The 22,642-nt window shown below is 48.1% G+C and overlaps 1 protein-coding gene across 2 annotated transcripts; it reads left to right on the forward strand.

The window, feature by feature from the left end:
* Position 1: 1 nt before the first annotated feature.
* RIBC2 (RIB43A domain with coiled-coils 2) lies at positions 2–10,651 on the forward strand. 2 transcript variants are annotated; one of them, XR_007469997.1, is made up of 7 exons: positions 2–305; positions 1,106–1,187; positions 3,964–4,308; positions 5,321–5,439; positions 6,709–6,936; positions 7,905–8,066; positions 9,157–9,204. XR_007469997.1 is itself a non-coding variant. In XM_004279586.3 (7 exons), exons 1-7 carry the CDS (start codon positions 192–194, stop codon positions 10,547–10,549), a joined length of 1,134 nt encoding a protein of 377 aa, XP_004279634.1. In that variant the 5' UTR covers positions 2–191; the 3' UTR covers positions 10,550–10,651. The 2 variants fall into 2 exon arrangements, 1 of the variants encoding a protein (XP_004279634.1); XM_004279586.3 differs by lacking the exon at positions 7,905–8,066 and adding an exon at positions 10,471–10,651 and having other exon boundaries at positions 9,157–9,323.
* Positions 10,652–22,642: the final 11,991 nt, after the last annotated feature.

A 22,642-nucleotide genomic window follows, 5' to 3' on the forward strand; every position in this document is an offset into this window, starting at 1 on the left:
CTGGGTCTCCTCGCCTCTGGCGCGGTGGGAGAAGGCCGGACTGAGAACCTCTGGAGCAGGCTCAGATCCCACCAGCCCAATCTCCTAGGGAGCCAGGCTCGCTTGGCTTGAGCTTGTTTTATGTTTGTTGTCTTTTCTTTTAATCTCGCATGTTTTAAAAACCTCTTAGAATTTCTTGGCGATTCACAGTCATGGAGGTAGCGCAGCTCAAGGACCTGGAGGAGAACTTCGGCCTGGCCAAAAAGAGATATGAGGAGCTGCGCAGGCAGAAACGGATCTTCAATGCCAGGAACAGGATCATCGGGGTGAGACCCTCCGGCCCGGAAGGGAAAGGGGCCGGGAGGGAATGTGGAGGAGCGGCTGGGGGCGAGCGAGGCGGGCGGCGGGAAACAAGAGGTGATGAACCCTTGGAATGAAACTTTTGATCCAGGCACAGCTGCAGACGGCTCCAGGCTTTGCCGGGAAGATTTGTTCCATGTATTAACTTTGCTGAGGATGGAGGAGACCTTAACAGACCTAATAATGCTCCCTGTCCCTTGTCAGACAGGCAAATTGAGTCCTGCAGCGGGGAGAGAGCTTGCCTGGAGTTAACGGCCAAAGACTGGAACGTGATTCTCCTCTCTCTGAGCCGGATTTTCTACATTGCCAGGAATTCCCTCCAGTCCGTTCATTTGACAAATGCCAGTGGAGTTCCTATTTTGTGGCAAGCCTGAGCTGGGCCCAGGAGATGAGGAGCAAGGGAATACTTGACCTTGCAGAGTTCATAGCCCAGAGTGGAGGAGGCAGGCATTAAAATGGTCACATTATAATGCAGTGGAGTCAGTGCTGTGAAGGAGGCGAGCAAAGGCTGCCAGGGAGCACCAACTGGGGCTGGGAGAGGAAATCAGAGAGGACTCCCCAGAGGAGGTGATGCCTAAACAGTGTTCTGAGGATGAGGATCTATTGACTGAGAAGGGGAGAAGGAAGCTCTAGGGAAATTTAAGACAGGCTGAAGAACCAGCTATAAGCAAAAGCATCCGGGTATGACAAGATTTGACTCACAGTAGGATTGTTATCAACTGAATCAAATTATCTGGCTCTAATTCCCTTTGTTTTCCTTTCCCAGGGAGACACAGAAGCCTGGGATGTTCAGGTTTGTGACCAGAAGATAAAAGAAGCACCTGAAAAAGCTAGACAGGAAGCCTTTGGTGAGCATTCCCTGAATGGCCATCTAGCGGTTCAGGGCTGTGTGCCTTTCGACCCCAGTTCACATTTCCTCACATATGTAAAAACTTGCAATTTTCATGCTCTTCCTCTTTTTAAAACTTCACAATTTCTTGTGCTCAATTAGCTTAATGCACTGATGCTTCCTCACTTAAAAGAAAAACAGCTATTGAGTTCTATGTGAGCTGTAGGAAATATATTGTGAGGATAAATGTATGTTTTTCTCTGTTTTCTTAAAAAACTGGGTATGAAAAACTTTAAACACACACATTTTCTGCCAAAAAGTTCAAGACCTTCTACCGGGGACAGCTGTTTACAGTAGACAACACACACTTCTGAGCTCATACCCCTGAGCTGACTCAGAACCAGATATGGTTCAAATAATAGTATTCCGGCTCTTAGATCAAATACTCAAATAGTATTCCTTTTCCCCCATCATGTCTAGCAATTTCTTTTAAAGCACTGTAAAGATTTTTTAAATAGAAAAAAGCAGGGTACAAAATTGTATATACAGTGGGTTATCAATTAAGTTTAAATACATATATAAATATATATGTTTTAAAATACATAAAAATATGCTTAGAAAAAGACAGAAAGGAAATATACCAAAATGTCAGCAGTGGTAAAGTTGGAGTGATGGCATGATGAGTGAAATTGATTTTCTTCTTTATACTGTTTCATATTTTCTAAACCTTTTACCTTTTAAAATTCTAGCTTAAAGTAATTCAAACCTGTGATAAACCATAATGGAAAAGAATATGAAAAAGAATATATGTATGTATAACTAATCACTTTGCTATATAGCAGAGGCTAACACAACATTGTAAGTCAACTATACTTCAATAAATTTTTTGTTTAAAAAAGTAATTCAAACGTACAAAAATGACGTGACAGACATATACATACCCACCACCAGACAAGATATGAACATTTTGCCAAACTGGATTTAGATATCTTAAGCATGCTTTTTGAAAATTAAATGTTATACAGACATAGCTAAAGCTCTCCCCCACCTTACCATTTTCCTCTTCTTCCCTTCTCAGAGGTGTGATCATTCCCATGCATGTTTCTGTACTTGTACTATTTAGGTATGTACATCCATGACAATGTAAAATTTGTGTGTTTTAAAATTTTACATAAATGATGTTATATTGAATGTATCCTTTTGCAACATTTAAAAAATTCAACAGTCTATTTTTGGAATTTATAAGTGATCTACATACAGAATATTCATTTTAATTGCTTTATGATATTTTGTCATATGAATTTTAACCACAATTTCTTTATTCCTCTACTGGTGGCTGATTTAGATTTTTTCCAGTTTTTTAATGACTGTCCTGCATTATGTCCCAATGTTCATGTCCCTGGTGTACCTAGAAATGGAATTGATAGGTCATAGTATATGTATGTTTTCAGTTTTACAGGATGTTGGCAAATTGCTTTCCAAAGTTATAAAAGTGTACCAAGTTACACTCCCACAAGCAGTAAACGAGAAATCTTTGTTTCCCCACATCCTTACTAATACCTGCTATTATTTGCATTGGAAATGTTTCTCCAATTCATTGGATGTTTCCCATCTTGTAAGGTTGATGATCTTTTCACAAGTTTATTGATCATTCAGGTTTCTTTATATTGATTTGCCTTTTCCTCTCCTTGGCCCCCTTTTTGGTTAGGCTGTTTATTGTTTTTTTTTTTAAGTTGATTTGTAGGTACTTTTTAAATATTCAGAATACTAATCCTTTAATGGTTGTGTTAAGTTTTTGGAAGGTTGGATTACTTTTAGAATCACTAAAAATCACTTTTTAAGTGGATTTGATCTTGGAGAGGCAGCAGTGAGTGGTGGCGTGAAGCAAGATCTTAATTCCCTGCCCTGGAATTGAACCTGGGGAGCTTGGATGAAAAGCAGGAATCCTAGTCACCACACTCCCTAGCTCTTGCCCCCAGTGAAAAATGCATTTCTCACGGAGGCAAAAACTGTAAAAACAGTTACAAAGTTTATTATTAGAGACACAGCACAACAAGTGGAAGAGCATACAGAGAAACAGTTTGCTTAGTTAAGACAGAAGCAGGGCAGAGATGCACACGGGGCGAGAAAGGGTGTGGGTGTCCCCCCTAATGAGGAGGGGCCCAGTAAAGAGGTGGTGACGTCATTCATATAGGGCAGTTCTTCCGGGTCTGTTTACCTTTGGCCAATCATCTGGCTTCTTTTTCCACACGTGACCTGCCCTAGGACCCTCCCCAACATGCGTGCGCAAATTTTTTTGCAAGATGGTATTTCAGCCCAGAGGCCTATGGGACGGCCTTAGCATCACCTGTTATGGAGTGGTGCCCCCTCCTTTTTTGACCCCCAAGGAGCCTTTCTGCACATGTGCAATGTCTCCCTTGCCCCAAGGATGGGAAATATGTGACCTTTTGATCCTTTACCCAAACAAGGGTTAGCCCCTCTCTGTTCCTGCCACTGACTGTTATCTTCGGGCGTCCTCAGGAGACAAAGCCTGGCTATTTACCTCGTTTCTGTTGTTACTTCCATTTCGGAGAGCAAACAGGAGGCTGATTTTAAATGTCTAACCTGGAGCCCATCTATGTCCTAATGCAAACAGGAGACTAGTTGTTAGTGTCTGGCCCAAAGCCCACTTTTTCCTGCTCCATGAAATGTACACGGGAGGCCAGCTGTAAAGGCCTAGCTTGGGACCCATCTATCTCCTGCCTCAGATTCAAATTTATGTCTTTCCTCTGAATCGTAAGCTGTATCTCTTCTAGCTGCTGAAATGAGGCAAAATGACAAGATCGCATGCATATCAGAAGACCGGGAAAGGAGAGATAGGAAAAATCTCTGTAAAGCTATCAATGATTTCCAACAGAGCTTTCAGAAGCCAGAAACTCGCCGTGAATTTGACCTCTCCGACCCCCTAGCCCTTAAGAAAGATCTTCCAGCCCGGCAGTCAGATAATGATGCTCGGAATACAGTATCAGGAATGCAGAAATTCATGGGAGAGGATTTAAACTTCTATCAGAGGAAGAAATTCCAAGAGGAACAAAACAGGGAATGGTCCTTGCAACAGCAAAGGGAATGGAAGATGGCCCGCGCCAACCAAAAATGCGCAGGTAATGGAACAAAAAAGACAAATGGGTCTCAATACTTCCTTCAACAAAACAATCCCCCCCCTTTTTTTTTTCTTGTTTCATTTTGTCTTTTAAGTCTCACTAATATGTTACTTTGGCCACGTGGCCAAAGAAAGAAACATGAGAACCCGGGTTCCAGGATTTAAGCATCTTCAGCCACGTGCTCATCACGCAGGAAACACCTTCTGAGCTTGTGCTCTGTCCGGGCCCCAGTGGGATGCTGGAGTTCAGGGTAACTCAGCATCGCTCCCAGCCCTCAGTGTGTGGGCAAGACATAGGTCCAGCCTATATCAGTTCGTGTCCAGTAAGAAACTCTGATCATCCCCTGAACCTGGCCGTCCACCTCCATCAATGGGAGCTCTGTTCCTCTAGTTGCCCAGGCCCAAACCCAAGTCATCTTGACTCCTTCCTTTCCCTCAAATGCCACACGCAGTCCAGCAGCAAGTCATCCCAAATTCCAACCACCTTCACCATGTCCTCCACTACCACTCTGGACTAAGCAGTCAGCATCTCCCAACTGGATCACTGCAATAACCTCTAACTGGTCTCCCTGCTTCTGCCCTAGTCTCTCTATAGTCTTTTCTCAACCCAGCAGCCAGAATGATCCCATTAAAAGTTAAGCTGGATCCTTTGCTCAAAACCAATACCTTCTCATTTTACTCAATAAAAACCAAATTTATTTCAAGGACCAACAAGTCTGACCTTACCTCCTGCGATGCTGCCCTCTAAACCCCTCTCCCCTGGTTCCACGGCAGACATTACCAATCCACAGCAGACATTACCAGGCCACAGTGGTGATTGCTAACACTGCCAGGCACCCATCTAAGAGCTTTACTTGAATTGGCTCATGTCAATCTCCCACAGCCTTCCGATACACCCCCTTTCTTTGGATGGGGCCGTGATGAGAAACAGTTACTCCGCAGGGTGCGCTGCACATCTCGGAAGGATCTCCGGGCAGGCACGCAAGGTTTGATTGCGTTTTGCTTCCTTCCAGAGGATCTCTACCTGAAGACAAGGCTGCAGTTTGACGAAACAGCCAAGCATTTACGGAGTCTGGAAAGCACCAGCGGAAGGGCGGTTTGTACAGCTGTGAAAGAATTCAACAGGAAGCAGGTGTATACCCCAGGCTCCGTCTGGAGGGGAAGACAAACACACAGCCACCTCCCCGGCGTGCCCCAGCCTCCTTGACTCATCAGTGCTAGCAATGCTTTTTTTTTTTTTTTTTTGCGGTACGCGGGCCTCTCACCGCTGTGGCCTCTCCCGTTGCGGAGCACAGGCTCCGGACGCGCAGGCTCAGCGGCCATGGCTCACGGGCCCGGCCGCTCCGCGGCATGTGGGATCTTCCCGGACCGGGGCACGAACCCGCGTCCCCTGCATCGGCAGGCGGACTCTCAACCACTGCGCCACCAGGGAAGCCCGGCAATTCTTTTTAATCCCTGCAACAATCGGCTGCTCTTATTAGTCACTGTGTTCAACAACCCTTTCAGAGGGGCGTGATTAACCCAATTTAATCGATAAAGAAACGGGCTCGGAGTGGGGAACTGACTTTCTTTGGGATGCCTAAGTACTAATCTGAGCTGCTTTGGCAGATTCAAATACTGGACTTCCAAATACCGCAAGTCCAGTATTCAAATCCCAGCCTGTCCAGCTGCAAGGCGTGGGCTTACGTAACGTAGTTCAGCTGGCCTCCTTGTGAGCACCTGCTGTGTGTGGGCACCTCAAAAAGTGCCCTGTCCATTCATTACTAAAGAGAACTGGTAACACTGACAAATGTCTCTCAATCCGTCTCTTGACTTTACGGAGAAATAACTGCAGCCCAGAGAGGGGAGGTGACTTGCTCCAGGTCACACAGCCAGGGCCCGTTCCCTCCACCCATCATCCTCACGTGAATAGGGATTTGGCCAGGAATTTATTTGTCCCTGGGGCTGAGGTTGCAGGCAGTGGGAGCACCTTTTAGAAATCACCACTGCTGTGAATCACTTGGTTGGCTGTTCTTTGTGGCCTGCCGCCGTCCAAGGGTGACCAGGACCACACGGAGGGGTACACAGCCCTGTCCTGGGGTGGGTGAGGCCAAGCCCAGGGGAGATGGCAGCCTAACAGGGGGAGGCAGCTCCCTGCTTTGGCAAATCACTGCAGACAAAGACGTGCAGCAGTTATGCACACGACCAACAGGTAGTGGTCCCCTGAGCCCAGTCCACTCACCCAGCATCTCCCAGGCAGCTGGGGGTCTGAGGGCCTCCCCACATCCATGTCTGACAAGCGCCCCCATCCCCGGTGCCCTTGAGCACCTCCTTCGGGGGCCCCAAGTGAGACTTGTCAGCCCGTGCCTCAGTCCCACCGGGGTCGCTCAGAGCATCTCCCTTAATATCTTGCCCTGAGCAGGCCTTGGAGTCAGCGGAAAAGAAAATCCAAGAGAAAAAACAGGACCAAGAGGACAACCTGGCCGAGATCTCCAACCTGCTGCGTGGGGACCTGCTCTCGGAGAACCCGCAGCAGGCAGCCAGCTCCTTCGGGCCCCATCGCGTGGTCCCCAACCGCTGGAAGGGCATGAGCCGGGAGCAGCTGGAGCACATCCGCCTGGTTCAGAAACAGCAAGTCCAGGAGAAGCTGGTGCCTGTCCCCCCCAAGCCCTCAGATGGGGCCCTGTGCTCCCTGCCACCTTCCTCGAGCAACTAGTTATAGCTACTGTCACGCTCGGCCCTAGAAGCTGCCCTCAAGGAGTCTGTGTTCTAGTGAGAGGAGGACAAGTGCTAGGGAGGGCAGGAGGCTGGGGAAGGGGCTGAGATTGCTGGGCGTGAGGAGGGTCATCAGGGGACCAATGGCTCTGGAACAAAGGGCTGAAGGTGCAGAGGGAGCCTTGCACGTGTCTGCGGAAAGGACGATCAGGCGGGGTGAAGAGCAAGGGCAAAGGCCTTGAGGAAGGGCCGTCTTGACGTGTTCAGAGAAGGAGGCATCTGGTGGCTGGAGTGGAGGGAGGGGAGAGGGTGGGATGAGGTCCAAGAGGCGGAGGGTTGAGGGCCTGGCAGGCCACTGGGGAAGACTTTGCCTTTTTTGTGACCGAAATGGGGAGCTCTGGCGGGTTCTGAGCAGAGGAGAGACAGGATCTCACAGTTGATCCCTCCCGCCGCTGTGTTGAAGGTGGACTTAGGGGGATAAGGCAGGAAGGAGAGAGATCACTGGGGAGGCTGATGGTCGAGGTCAGAGATGGTGCTGGCTGAGGCCAGGGCGCTGGCAGCAGTGGTGCTGAGAAGTGGTCGGATTCTGGATGTATTTGGAAGTTAGAGCCAACAGAATTGGCTGAAGGGTTTGGCATGGCATATGAGAGACAGAGGAGTTAAGGATTACTCCAGGCATCCTGGCCTGAGCAACGAGAAGGAAGGAGTTGGCACTTACAGAGATGGGAAGATGGCGGTAGGAACAAGTCCAGGAGGGAAGTTCATGGGAGAATGGAAATCACAAGCACAATTTTGGATATGTTGTGTGCAATGTTCTTTAGATATCTATGTCTGCTAGGATTCAGCTGAAAATCCCAAATAACACCATCTTAAAGAAAATAGAACTTTATCTCTTGCATGTAGACTAAATCCTTAAGAAAACAGCCCAGGGCTGGTATGGCAGCTCCATGACCATGGACTAAAGTTCTGCCATCCTCATCACCTGGTTCCCACCTCTTAGTGCAAGATGGCTGCTTGAGCTCCAGTCATCATATGCATATTCCAGCTGGCAGGAAGAAGGAAGGGGTAAGAACGCTAAGGACACTTCCTAGAAGTTTCACAAGACATTTCCACTTATATTTCGTCGGACAACTCAGTCACTAGGTTGCCCCAAACTATAAAGAAGAAATGTAGTGTTTATTCCAGGCAGTGAATAAACATTCTTTTATTAAGAAAGAAGGAAAAATGGCTACTGGTGGACAAGTTATATTTTCTGACACAACTTCCAAGTAAAGTCCAGCAGGCAGCTGGATGTAGAGTCTGGGGCTCAGAATGAGATCTGGGCTGGAGACATAAACAGGAAGTCATCACTGCACTGAGTGTATTTAAAGCAGCGAACCTGGAGATCACAAAGGGAGTGAGCGTAGACAGAGGGACCCTCCCCTCCCACCCCCATCATTTATAAAGAGCAAAGCGGCCTGAAAGGGAGCAGCCAGAGAGGTAGGAGGGATGCAAGCAGTGGTGAATTCAGAGGGAGCGTGGGAACCCCTGGGTCAAACGCCACTGCCGGGCTGCCGACTGGATGCCGGACCCAGCACTGGGCAGTCGCCTCTTTGGTGGAGGGGTGGCAGCCTGTCTAATGGGCTGGAGAGAGAACAGGCAGGAGGGCCAGGAGACAGCAAGTGCAGACGATACTTTCAAGGCACTCTGCTGTAAAGAGCACAGAGAAATTCACCCCCAAGATCCTGAGCCATTGTCCCGGGGTGGGGCTGTGGCATCAGCACATTCTAGAAGTGACCAGAGGACCCCAGTGACCAGCCAGGTGGTGCCATTGCCCACTGGTAGCATCCCAGATGCAGAGGACCTGACACCTGTGGGCCCTGCTTATGGAGCCCTGGGCTGGGAACCACTGTTGGAACTGAGACTCTGCTGTCCCTTCAGGCTCAGAGGACCAGCCAAGGCCTCCCAAGAGGGGGAATCAGCTGGGCCACCAGCATGATGACAGGTGGGGGGGGGGGGTCTCCTCTGATTTCCGGCATGACGTTGCTCACCTACCTGCCCCCTTCTGGGCCTCAGTTTCTCCATCTGTAAAATGAAAGGCCGGCTCCTCGAGACAATCCCCTTGGGGCTCTTGTGCTGGGGACAGGCGGTGGTGAGTCACCTCTCCTCTCTCCAGAGGCTCCAGGAAGAAGAGCGCCAGCGAGACATGGATTGGGACCGGCAGAGGGTCCAGCGGGCTCGCGCCGCCTTGCTGCTTGAGCGACAGCAGCAGTGCCAACGGCGTGACCTGCGCAGAGCCCTGGACTGCAACAACCTCAGCCTGGCCAAGGAGCAGCTTTCGCAGTCAGTGCCGGGCGGGGGCCTGGGCGGGAGCGGGGAGATGGGGGTACGGGTGGGGAGGGCAGGCAGAGGGGGCTGGGATCAGGTTAGGGTCAAGGGGGGCAGGTGGGAATTGGGGGCATCATCGAGGGAATCAGGCTCGGGGAAGGCGGGGTTAGGCGCTGGCCGTGCAGGGCCCATAGAGTAGGCACCATCCTTTCCTGGACCCCTGGCTCACCCTCCTTGAATCCTTCCCACCCAAGGGCTCAGGACGCTTGGGGTGTATTTCACCAGAGGCCCTGTAGCAGCAGTGGTTGGGGCTATAGCATAGCCTCCTGGTAAAGAGAAGGGGAAGAAGGGCTCAGAGCTAAGAAGCCAGAAATTAAGTGCGAGGAAACCATTGGTCCCCGCGCAGACCAGGGATTGAGATTCCTTTGTGCCCTCAACCTGTAAACACCCCTCCTTGGACGGTCCTCACCTGGGCACTGGCAGACCCCAGCAGGCTCGGACACGGGAGCTGGTGATGGAGTACACGGAGGCCACCAGGAGTCCCAGGGGAGGGCACCAGGTGGGCTTCCGGGAGGAGGCTGCTTGGCTCAGACGTGGGGGAGGACAGTGCCAGCTGCCCACTGCAGGGAGGGCTCTCCGGGGAGAGGAAGGGGCTCCTGGGCACAAGTCTGGAGCCTCTTCTTCATTTCAGAAAGGCCCCAGGGGTAGTTCAGAGTTCCAGCTACAGAAGATGTCAAATGCAGATCAGTAGGTGAATTTGTCACTAAAAAAAACCCAACCCATTATTTATTTACTTATTTATCTATCTATTCATCAAGCTCTGGCTTGAACTCGGAGGGGATCCACCAGTATTTTTTCCAATGTCTGTTTATCGGTGGGTCCATCATTGGGGGCCTAAATAAGGAGAATTAAGAGAGAATCTCACAGAAATCAAATGGGATGAGCAAATGTCTTAACAATCATGGAATTCTAAGATATCCCCACATTTCACGTGCGCAGGTCGCTAAACTAATCAGCAGTGATGCAATGCCCCCTTCCTCCCCCTTTAGCTCGTAGGGCTGGAATGCACTCTGTATCCTGGGGTTAACACACCAGTTAAACAGTAGAATGTTTAGGAAGTCAGGCGTTTGCTGATTTCTTTTTCTCCTTGTTTTATTATCAGGAAAAAATATATGAAGGAAATCTGTACAAATCATCTCACAGAAGATTATTTCGCACAATTTAATACAAGAAGTCGATAATGAAAAAGGCACCTTCATTCCCTCTGAATCGTTTACCTATAAAGGGCAGTAACCTTGAAGAGTCCCATGTGTTAAAAAAAAAAAAAGGCGCTCTTTGGTCCATAAGTACTGTTGAACTTAATTTTTCCACCGTACACAAAACTTGATTAAACCCCTTCCTGTATTTCTATGAGGAGCATTAGTGTCCGTTCAACTCAGCTCAGACTATTTCTAGAGCAGCTCTAGTGCTGTAGATACAGGGAAGAAAGCCTGCGTATTAGACGCTAGGTTCAGCTGGTGCAATCGCCAATACTCACGGGCATCATTTTAACCGCTTCACGTGGAATTAACAAATTTGGTTCTCACAGCAGCCCGGGGTGGGTATTTTTATTACTCGCATTCTCCAGGTGAAGAGCCTGAGCTATAGACACGTTAAGTGACTTGCCCAAGGTCACGCTGACGGGACGTGGTGGACCTGGGGTTGAACCCAGGGTGTCTGGCTCTCAACCACTTCTCTCTCCTGGCTCCCGGTAACACGACCCAAAACACGAGTGGCCAAAATGGCACAAGTTTATTTCCTCCTCTCGTCAGAGCCCCAGCTGAGCAATGCTCCCTCATTGCTCTGCCATCTAGCATCCTGCGGTCCCGGAACGCTGTTCCAGCTCCCACCAACCTATCACATTCAGGCCAGCAGGCAGGAGAAAACGGGAAGAAAAGGGGTGGGTGAACGTAGCACAGCAGCAAGGCCGTGCATCCGGAAGTGTACATTTCACCTCTGCTCACACCCTATTGGCCAGAATTTAGTTATGTGACCATGCCTCGCTGCGGTGGAGGCTGGGGAGCCTTGCTGGCTAACCACGTGACAGGCAATAATTCCGCAATGGTATAAAAGATGGAAGAGCACAGAGTTGGGGACGACTAGCAGTCTGCAGAGTCTTGAACCGTGCTTTGGAATTTGCCAGTAGGGAGGTGAAGGGAGGCAACTTACACGGGGGGAGGGGGAGAGTCTGTCCAGCAGTAACGGGGTCACTTGCTCCCAGGCCTAGATGACTGGGTCCCGACCAGTTACCTCTACCTTCTCCGTGTAGGCTTCTTGCAGGACCATATGCGTCTGGCCAGTGACAAGTGGCAGCTCTCGGTGGCACTTCATCATTAGCCAAGGTGGAGCTGGATACGCCAGTGCTAGCTGCTTAGCCCACATCCCTCTTCTAAACACAGTGCCTCTTTCTCCCCAGCTGGAAACCCTTCACTGGCTGGTGTTTAACCAGAGCCTGAGCATTGGCAGGGTGTTCCCAGGTGGATCAGTTGGAGCTGAACATCCTCTAGAGAAGCATGTTGAGGGTGTATAGTTTCCTGGAAACTATCACAACAAAGTACCACATGTTGGGGAGCTTAAACAAAAAATGTACAGTTCCTCCCGGCTCTGGAGGCCAGAATCCGAGACCAAGGTGTCGACAGGGCTGGTTCCTTCTGAGGGCCTTGCAGGAGAACCTGTTCCGGGCCTGTCTCCCGGCTTCTGGAGGTTTGCTGATGACCTTTGGTGTTGCATCACCCACATCTATGCCTTCGCCTTCACGTGGCATTCTCATCCCCTGTGTGTCTGCGTCCCAATTTTCCCTGTTCATAAGGACACTAGCCATATTTGATTAGGGTTCAGCTTAATGACTTTACCTAAACTATATCTACAATGACCTTATTTATAAGATCACATTCTGAGGTACGGGAAGTTAGGAATCCAATATACCTTCTGGGGGGGTGGAAGGGCACAATTCAACCCTTAATGGGAGAAATGCAGAGGGGCACCTGCCCGCTTGCTTCCCAGGATAATCCCACTGAGAATGTTGTTGCCCAGGCTGAACAAGCCACGCTTCGGGGAGGGCCCTGGATGAGCGACACCCTGTGTAGATTGTTAATCCTCCTGCAGTTGGGCAGGGAGATAAAGTGAGTGATGCGAGGTGATGTCAGTTCATTCAGTGCACATCGAGTGCTCTTCAAATCCTGGACGCTGTGCCAGGCCCTGGGCTAGGATCTCTCACAGTCTAGCGGGAGACCCATTTATGGAAGTAGGTCCTCGCACAGGAGTGGGAGGTGGAATCATACACCGGGCTGCTGGGCACAGGCTAGGAGGGCGATGGCGCTAGAAGGACCCTGCAGTCGTCAGTAACACCAGTTATATGCCTGGAATCACAGGCCCAAAGTGGGGAGGCTTGCTTTGACTCTGAATTTCGCGTCTTTTTTTTTAAAATTAATTTTTATTGGAGTATAGTTGCTTGACAATGCTGTGCTTCTGCTGCACAGCAAAGTGAATCAGCTACATATACATATATACCCTCTTCTTTGGATTTCCTTCCCATTTAGGTCACCCCAGAGCCTTGAGTAGAGTTGAATTTCGCATTATTATAAAAAATATTCCGAAAGGAAGGCGAGGCGCGAAACCCGGACATTTGCTTGCTTTAAGTGCGCCCTCTGCTGGTGACCAGCAGCACAACACAGTCCCCGTGGTTCTCAGGCAGGAAAATGAATGAACCCCAGGGATTAATTCCACTAATTCAACTACCGCATCCCAGGCCCAGTGTTGGGTAGGTTGTTGCAACACCCGTGCACCCCTGGATGTTGTGACTGCCGTCCTGCCGAGAGAAGACAAAAGAAGGGAGGTTGAGTAACTTGCCTCCACCTGGAAGGCAGAGCCAGGTTCCCGGTGTGGGACCCTCTCCATGGCTCCTCTGAATGGCCCCATTACGACTTTACAGACACACACACTCCAGAGGGTTTTGTTTTGTTTCTTGGTTTTTCACCTTTTCCCCGAACATTTATTATGAAAAATGTCACACATACAGAAAAATTGAAATCATTATACAATACACTCCCACACCTACCACCTAGATTCTACAGTTAATATTTTGCTAACATTTGCTTCATTGTCTAACTCTCCACAAACTGGCTTTTAAAAATTCCAGTTATCAGGGAGGGGGAAGGGTAAACTGAGACGAAGTGAGAGAGTGGCATGGACATATATACACTACAGATAAAACAGATGGCTAGCGGGAAGCAGCCGCACAGCACAGGGAGATCAGCTCAGTGCTTTGTAACCACCTAGAGGGGTGGGATAGGGAGGGTGGGAGGGAGACACAAGAGGGAGGGGACATGGGGATATACGTATACATAAGCTGATTCACTTTGTTATAAAAAAGAAGCTAACACACCATTGTAAAGCAATTATACTCCAATAAAGATGTTTAAAAAAAAGAATATTTGATCTAATAAAATCACTCTGGGGCTTCCCTGGTGGCGCAGTGGCTGAGAGTCCGCCTGCCGATGCAGGGGACACAGGTTCGTGTCCCGGTCCGGGAAGATCCCACATGCCGCGGAGCGGCTGGGTCCGTGAGCCATGGCTGCTGGGCCTGTGCGTCCGGAGCCTGTGCTCTGCAGCGGGAGAGGCCACAACAGTGAGAGGCCCGCGTACCGCAAAAAAAAAAAAAAAAAAAAAAAAAAAAATCACTCTGAACTTAAAAAATCTATTAAAAAATTAAAAATATTAAAATTCCCGTTATATGATGCTTACAAAAGACACATCTAAAACAAAACAGCACAGAAAAGTTAAAATAAGAGGATTCAAAAGTCATTTGACTTTATCCAAATAAGTTGAAAACCTATGTCCACACAAAACCCTGCACATGAATATTTACAGCGGCTTTATTCATACTTGCCAAAACTTGGAAACAGCCAAGATGTCCTTCAGCAGAGGAATGAATAAACAAACAGCAGTCCAGCCATACAGTGGAATATTATTCTTTGCTCAAAAGAAGTGAACTATCAAGCCATGAAAAGACACGGAGGAACCGTAAATGCATATCACTGAGTGACAGAAGCCAATCTGAGAAGCCTGCAGACTGTACGATTCCAACTTTATGACGTTCTGGAAAAGGCAAAGCTGTGAAGACAGTAAAAAGATCAATGTATGCCAGGGATTTGGGGTGGGGGGTGGGGTGGGCGTGGTAAATAAAGGGAGCACAGAGGATTTTTAGGGCAGCAAAACTATTCTGTATGATGCTACAGTGGCGGATACAGGTCATCATACATTTGTCTAAACCCATAGAACGTACGACACAAAGCGCAAACCCTAACTATGGACTTGAGTTGATAATGATGTATCACTATTGACTCATTAATTTACACAAATGTGCTACACTAAAGCTAAGTGTTAGTAACATGGGAAACTGGGGAGGGGGGAAGTAGGTATATGGGAAGTCTCTGAACTTTCCACTCAATTTTTCTGTAAACCTAAAAAATAAAGTCTAATTTATAAGAAATTAGACTCTAAAAACTAAAGTTTAATTTATAAAAAAAGAAGCTATGGAATACAGAAATGCTGTCACGGAGGTGCTGACACAGAGGGGGAAGGTCTAGTACATGTTGGGAATTAGGAGCAAAAGAAATATTAAACTAAATGCACGAAATATACGGTGCAGCCTTGTCTAGACACCATGTTGTATCTGGTAATTTTTGTGCCAATAAATGACATCAGAATTAAAACATAATAGAAGAAGCCATAAAATAGCTAGGAAGGGGAAAAAAGTCACTTGCACATTGTTCTTTATCTTTACTCTGAGTTCAAGTTCTAGTGTTCAGAATGATGCAGGGCAAAACTGAAAAAGGAAGGATTAGCCCTATGCTAAATAATTCAAGGATTCTCCTTCGTAGCCTCTGTGTTACTCCTGGCCTTGCCAGGCTGTTCTAGTTGAGTATGTGGAGACTGAATTCATTTGCAGACTAAGGGGTATAATCCTAGAACCGAATTCCTTTGTCTGTCCTCTTATCCCTACTTTACAGATGGCCCAACAGAGAACAAGCACATGCAGCGTTTCACGATTGCATACTGTAGAAGTGAGCTGTGCACCTTTATTCCTCTCTAGGGCCCACTGCCTCCTTTGTCCTAGTATCTGTTTGTAGATGGTGTTGTACAACCAAGAGCCTTTGTAGAATAAAGACCCTGGACACTGCATAGTATCTTAATGGCAAATACGAATATTTAAATCCTGGGTCATTGTTTCACCAATAGAACATCTTTACTGATGAAGTAATATAAACAGAAATTGCACACAACACAGTGTGTGTGTTCAATAGTGTGTATCTTTGCACACATCAGAAACTTCGTTTTGGTTCTCAATGTTTTTACTAGTATCTTTCCCTGCCTATTTTCTTTGGACTGCCCTCCTTTAGGAAAACCTAGCAAAATTATGTTACTATTACTAGTCACTGCTCAAGGGTCAGCGCTTCTGACTTTGCTAAAGGGTAGATTGACTAAAGGAGTAATTTGGAAACGTTTTTTATTTGTCAGTGCCTCCTTACCTGTCCAGACTTCCTGTGTATAACTTGTCCAGCAGTTTGTACCCTCTAGTAACTGTGGTCCAAATGAAGATAAAACTTTAATTGGTTCTTGCCCACACCATTTCATGCAGAACTTGGCCCTTTTGTATCATCTGGTCTTCCAAGATTCTCACTCCAGAGTTTTTAATAAGCATCTTCTACGGGAAAAGCAGATATCCTCAGCAGAAGGGACTGGTACGAAATCATTTGACGCAATTATTTTTAAAACTTTTGGCGAATCTTCCTGCCCCTGCTGAGTGTTTTTCTCTTGCTTTTGTCTGTTTTCCAAATATGCAAATTGCAGCACACGTATCCAATTTTACACATTTCACATAGTTAGAGTGTAAAACGTTCCTCCATAATCTTTGACAGCCCAGTTATGCTTACGCCACACTCCTTTGGCTTCCAAATATCCCCCATTATAGGAACGGTTCCTGCTAATCCAACACCTACTATGTGCCAGGCAGGAACTCAGTGAAGTGTGTTACATGGAATATCAGCTCGTCTCGACAACCGCATGATCGCTGTTTATCCTGGTTTTACACATGAGGAAGCTGAAGAGCAGAGAAGTCATCAACTTGCTGGAGGTCAAACAGCTAGTAATGGGGGGAGCTGGTTTCAAACCCAGATAAGCTGAATCACCATCAGTCTCCCTACCCTTAGTGTTCCCTACCACCCTTGCTACTGTAATGGGGAAGAACCTTTGTGTTCTATTACAAGTTCATCACTAAAGGGATGTTGCCTATAAGCTTAAATTATACATGGTGGCCCATCTCTGGGAACCCTGCCTCCCAGGTAATGAGCGTTAAGCTAAAATACCTTTGTTTAGCTCACAGGAAACCTCCAGAGCGGGCCCACCTGTGAATGACTGCAGGGAGGAAGAAATGAACACCTCCTCTCCGGAGGCTGATGGGAACCAGGAAATGCTTGACTTTACCCCACTCCCCTTTTCGTATAAAAGGAGCCTGAATTCTAACTCAGGCAAGATGGGTCTTTGGGACATGAGTCCACCGTCTTCTCAATACGCTGGCTTTTCAAACAAAGTTGCTATTCCCTGTCCCAACAACTTGTCTCTCAATATATTGGCCCATCAAGCCAGTATGAGCTTGGACTTGGTAACACTACCAGCCAGCCCCATTTCATGGACACAGAGCTCCGTAGCCTCAAGACGTCACCTCCCTCTCTCCAGTTCTACCTGCCTAATAACCTCTGACATCTACATGCTGCATTGTAGACAAGTGTCACTGACATAATGTCATTGGATCCTTGCAACCAACTTGTGAGATAGGCAGTTGTCTATTACTTTGATTCACAGTTAAGGAGACTGAGGTTTAGAGAGATCAATAATGTCACAGCATGAGAAGAGAAGAGCAGGGATCCAAACCCGGGTCATGCTGACTCCTGCTTTAGTGCTCAGGCCATCTAGCCACAGAGAGGCCCAGCTCAAGCACACAAACCCCACAGACGGAGGTGGTGCTTTTGTCCTGGGCACCTGGCCTAACTTTTGTCTTTGTTGAAGAGTGAACAGTGCGTCATGTTGTATTTAGTGCTTTGGTCTACCTCCCACTTCAGAATGGATACTGCAGGCAGGCTGCATCTGTGACAAGCACTATGCTAAGTACCTTCCTTTTACAGATCTTGGTTCCTTGCAACAATCCTCAGAGGTCAGGATTATCGTCCCCATTCTTCACAGATTTCTGCTTCCAGAGGAATGATGTGTACGGCAGATTAAATATCCTAAAAAGTCCGTCCACTACAATTCAGCTAGATCCTGAACAAGTTACAGCCAGCATTTTATATGCATTGCTGAGCTCACAAGAGGGTAAATGAAACCATGAAAAAGTTACACACGCACAAGAAGGAACAGTGGACTGAAACCAGAACAGTGAACGGTAACGAAAAAAAGAAGCTGGGGCTGCCCTGGTGGCAAAGACTGATAACAGAAACCCAAGTTCTGGGGACTAATAATCAGAAGGAAGATGAGAGACCCTCGTAAAGGGTGAGCGTCAACATTGAGACCTCAGCATTAATCTGAAAACTTGGAAGGTGGCTACACTCTTAGGGATAGAGAGATTGCTAGAGACCAGTGAGTCTTCACCGTGGCTGAGACAGTGATAGTGATGACGGTGGTGATGACGATGATGGTGATAAGATGATGGTGATGGTGGTGATGATGGTGGTGTTGCTGGTGATGATCATGGTGATGCTGGTGATGATGGTTGGTGATGATGGTGATAGTGATGATGATGGTGGTCTTTGAGAATTCACACCCGTATGCTCACTCTTTTTTTTTTTTTTTTTTCCACTCCTAGGTATATGCCCAAGAGAAGTAGAAACATGCCCATACAAAAACTTGTACATGGGACCTCCCTGGCAGTCCAGTGGTTAAGACCTTGTGCTCCCGATGCAGGGGTTGAGGGTTCAGTCCCTGGTCCGGGAACTAAGGTTCTGCATGCTGCACGGTGCAGCCAGAAAAAACAAAAAAAAACACCAAAAAATCCTTGTACATGAATGCTCAGAGCAGCCTTATTCACAATAACCAAAAACTGAAAACAACCCAAATGTCCATTGACAACGAAATGAGTAAACAAAATGTGTGTGTGTATACATACAACAGAATATTTGTCCATAAAGAGGAATAAAGTCCTGTGAAACGCCACAATGCGGATGAACCTTGAAAACAGTACGCTAAGTGAAAGGATCCAGACACAAAGGGCCACATTTTGTCATTCCATCTGTATGAACTTTCCAGAATACACAAATCCATAGAGACAGAAAGTAGATTAGTGTTCTGCCAGGAACTAAAGGGTTTTGGAGTGATGAAAATGTTATGAAGCTAAATAGTGGTGAAGGTTCCACAACTCTGAATATATTAAAACCCGCTGAGTTGTACATTTTTAAAGGGTGAATATTATGGTATGTGAATTATATCTCAGTGTTTCAAAAGCCCATGAGATACCATTACATAGGCACTAGAATGGCTAAAGTTAAAAAAAAACAAACAACCATACCAAATGATGACCATGATACAGAGCAACTAGAACTTTAATCCATTATTGGTGGAAAAGAGGCAGTTTTCACAAAATTAACCATAAACATTTAAAGCTAACATTTAACTCTACATTTAACCATATAGTTAACATCTAACAAAGTAACCATACATTTACCCTATGACCAACTATTCCAAGAGAAATGAAAACATATGTCCACAAGAAGACGTTTACAGAAGTGTCCATAGCATCTTTATTCATAATAACCCCAAACTGGAATCAACAAAAATGTCTATCGCCAGGTGATCAGATAAACAAATGTGACACCCATACCACTCACCGATTAAAAGAAACAAATTACTAATATACCCAACAAAATGGATGAATCAGAACTGTAGTCAGAAACATTGTAGCAGGCCCCAAAAAGTACACAAATACAATTGTCTATATGTGAAGTTCTACAGTGCGCAGAAGTATTCTGTGTTTGCCTAGGTCAGGGGAGGGGCGTTGGCTGCAAAGGGCACAAGGAAATTTTTTTTTGAATGATGGAAATGTAAAGAAAAAAGCACCAAGACCCCACTTCACCCCAGCCCCCAGCCAGACAGCAAAAGCAGGGGCCTTAACACACCTGCTACCAGACAGTGGGAAACGAGCTGGCTGCCAGCTGCCCATGCTGAAGTCCACCAGCAGGTGGCGTTTCTGCCTCGCATGCGCCAGCCCTCCGCAGGGCCCCGACCCCCGGCCGCCTCGTTTCCCCGTGTGCCTCTGGTCTCTCCAGGCAGGTAGACGGGGCTGCTCTGGAGGCTGTGGGTGTAACGGGCTGCGACAGCCACTTTACAGCGTCGGCGCACTGAGGCGGTGACTGGTCCCCATGCTTCTCTCCTGGTCACAGGCAGGTACATGGCGGGGCGGGGTGGTGGGGAGTATGGAGCTGGCGCCTCGGGTACATTTTCCAAACGAGGCGTCTTCCTGATCGTGTGCGATGTGTCCACATGACGTTAAGACATTGATGAAAGGATTTGGAAGGAGCCTAGTGAGAGCAAGACGGAGCTACACGGAGGAAGCACTTGCAGGGTGGGGCCTCCCTCTGCGCTTTCCACAACCACGCAGAGGCCCCGCCGTTGCCCCCAGGTTCACGCTGCCCCATCTTGGAAACTAGCCACCCCTCTGCCCAGGGCCGGCCAAGCTGGTTTTGCCCATCCTGTGGCTGTTAGGTCTGCCTTCCTTCTTTTCCTTCTTTTTTTAAAAAATATATTTATTTATTTATTTTTGGCTGCGTTGGGTCTTCGTTGCGGTGCGCGGGCTTCTCATTGCGGTGGCTTCTCTTGTTGCGGAGCACAGGCTCTAGGTGCGCGGGCTTCAGTACATGTGGCAAGTGGGCTCAGTAGTTGTGGCTCGCGGGCCCTAGAGCGCAGGCTCAGTAGCTGTGGTGCACGGGCTTAGTTGCTCCGCGGCATGTGGGATCTTCCCGGACCAGGGCTGGAACCCCTGTGTCCCCGGCACTGGCAGGCGGATTCTTAACCACTGCGCCACCAGCGCAGTCCCTGCCTTCCTTCTTTCCTTTTGCCAAGCGAGGGATGAATCCAGTGCCTCCGTGGCCAATTCCCAGTGCTGGTTATGGCCCCAGAATGTGGACATGGATAGAGATGTGGGAAAATGGAATGCCTGTGATTTCACGGCTCTTTGCTTTTTACCAGAAGTTCTAGAAAGCTTTCAAAACACACTTGTTTTAACAGCGCCCAAAGAGACTTCAACCCCATCGTCCACGATTGTTGGGGACGGAACATTCCAGAGCCCATTGGAGAAAGAAGCAGCCGGGCCCATCTCCTCCACAGCAGGCTGAGCCGTGAACTCATCACCCCGTAAGGTTCCCATTGAGGCTCCTGGGCTCAACAGATACGCCTTTGTTGGCTGGATGTCCAGTGGGAATTCAAGGAGGCTGAGCACAGGCCTGACGGCCATCTGGGCCTCCCTGGGATGACAGCAGGATCCAACCAGCCACCACGAAGTCTCTCACTCAAGGTCACTCTGTCCTTGGCTTGCTCACATGGGAAGTGACCCAGAATGGCCTTTCGGCTCCAGACCCACCACTGATGGCCCCAATTTCCTCATCCCCAACTCAAATTCATGCCCAGGGAGTCTGATTAGACCAGGACATCCTTTCAAATCAGCAGTGCGGAGGTCAAGGCCCCATCTCTGGTCCCCATCACTGTGGCCAGGGGGACATGGCTCAGAGTTAACCAGAGGGCAGTGGGTTTGCAACAACAATAAACACGCCCAGCAAAATATAACGGCATCCATGGCTGCTGCTCTGTGAGGTCAGCACAACACTGGCACAGCCTATATTCGGTGATTAAAACCTTCATGAAACTAGTGTATTATTGCTAGTTTTATTTCCCAGTTGAGGAACTGAGACTCAGAGAATGGGACTGACTTTCCCAAGGTCCTGGAGCCAGTTACACGTGGAGCCAGGCATTGACCCCCAAGTCCCACAGGCTGAACCCCCAACAGAGTGCCCGGAAGTATGATTAGCAGAACCCCAGAAACTGGAGATGGGGGACAGCTTGCCAATGTATCTCTCTAGCCCGACCTTGGCCCTGAATCCCAGGCTCAGCATCAAACGCCGACTTGATAGCTTCAACTGGCTGTCTAACAGACGGTCAGAATGAATGTGTCCAAGCAGCTCTATCCCAAACTTGTTCCTTCACACTCTTTTTCAGTTCAGTCAATGGCAATCCTATTCTTCCAACTGCTCAGGCCAAAAAGGATGGATTCATCCCTGGATTTTCTCTTTCTCACATCCCATGTCCAATGCTGTCAGCAAATCCTGTTGGCTGGACTTCAAAATATATGAACAATCTGACTGCTTCTTACCACCTTCATGGCTAACCCCTTGTCCAAGCCCTTATCTCCTCACTGGTACCCCTGCTTCTCCCCTTGTCTGCACATTCCTTCTCAACACAATAGCCCCAGAAACCAAGTGAGAATGCAAGTCAGACTGTCTGTCTGTCCTTTCACTCAAACCCTCCCGTGGCTCCCAGCTCACTCAGAGTGGAGCCACTTGTCTCTGAGCCCCATCTGACCCCGTTGTCTGCGGTCTCTCCCGCCTCCTCTCCTGCGCACGCCCCTGCCCCCTTGTTCACTCTGCTCCGCTGTCCTCACTTCCCTGCTCTTCACTGAGCATGCCAATTACACTCCTGCCTCAGGGCCTTTGCACCGGCTATTCCCTCAGTTTAAAATCCTCTTTCTCGGAGTATCCCTGTGGCCAACTGTATCACTTCCTTAGGGACTCATCTCAAGAGTTACCTTCTCAGTGAGGCCCTTTCCTGCCCCCTAAGTAAAAGGGCAACACCCCCCCTCCATGGCGCCTCCCTCCTCTCCTGCTTTATTTTTCTCCATGGCATATATCACCTGATGTGTATATTGATCCCCTGCCGCTAAAATGTACGTTCCTAAAGGGCAGGGACTTGACTTTATTCGCTACTGTTCCCGGATCCTTGAACGGTACATGACATGTATTTGTTGAATGAGATTGATGATGTGTGGGGCATGAGTTTCATAGCCTGAGCCTGAGCAGGTCCACCCAGTGTTCTGACATACTCAGGACACGTCTAGAGAGCAAGTGGGTGAATCCACCGGGGTCTTGTTTGTGTGATGATTGAGGAGTTGCTGGGGAAAATCTCAGTGTGGGGAAAACGACAGTCCAGGCACACGGTGTTTCCTAATCATAGTGGCTTGGTTGATAACAGAGAGATCC

This window comes from Orcinus orca, chromosome 11 (genome assembly GCF_937001465.1).
Source record: "Orcinus orca chromosome 11, mOrcOrc1.1, whole genome shotgun sequence".
Lineage (NCBI taxonomy): Eukaryota > Metazoa > Chordata > Mammalia > Artiodactyla > Delphinidae > Orcinus > Orcinus orca.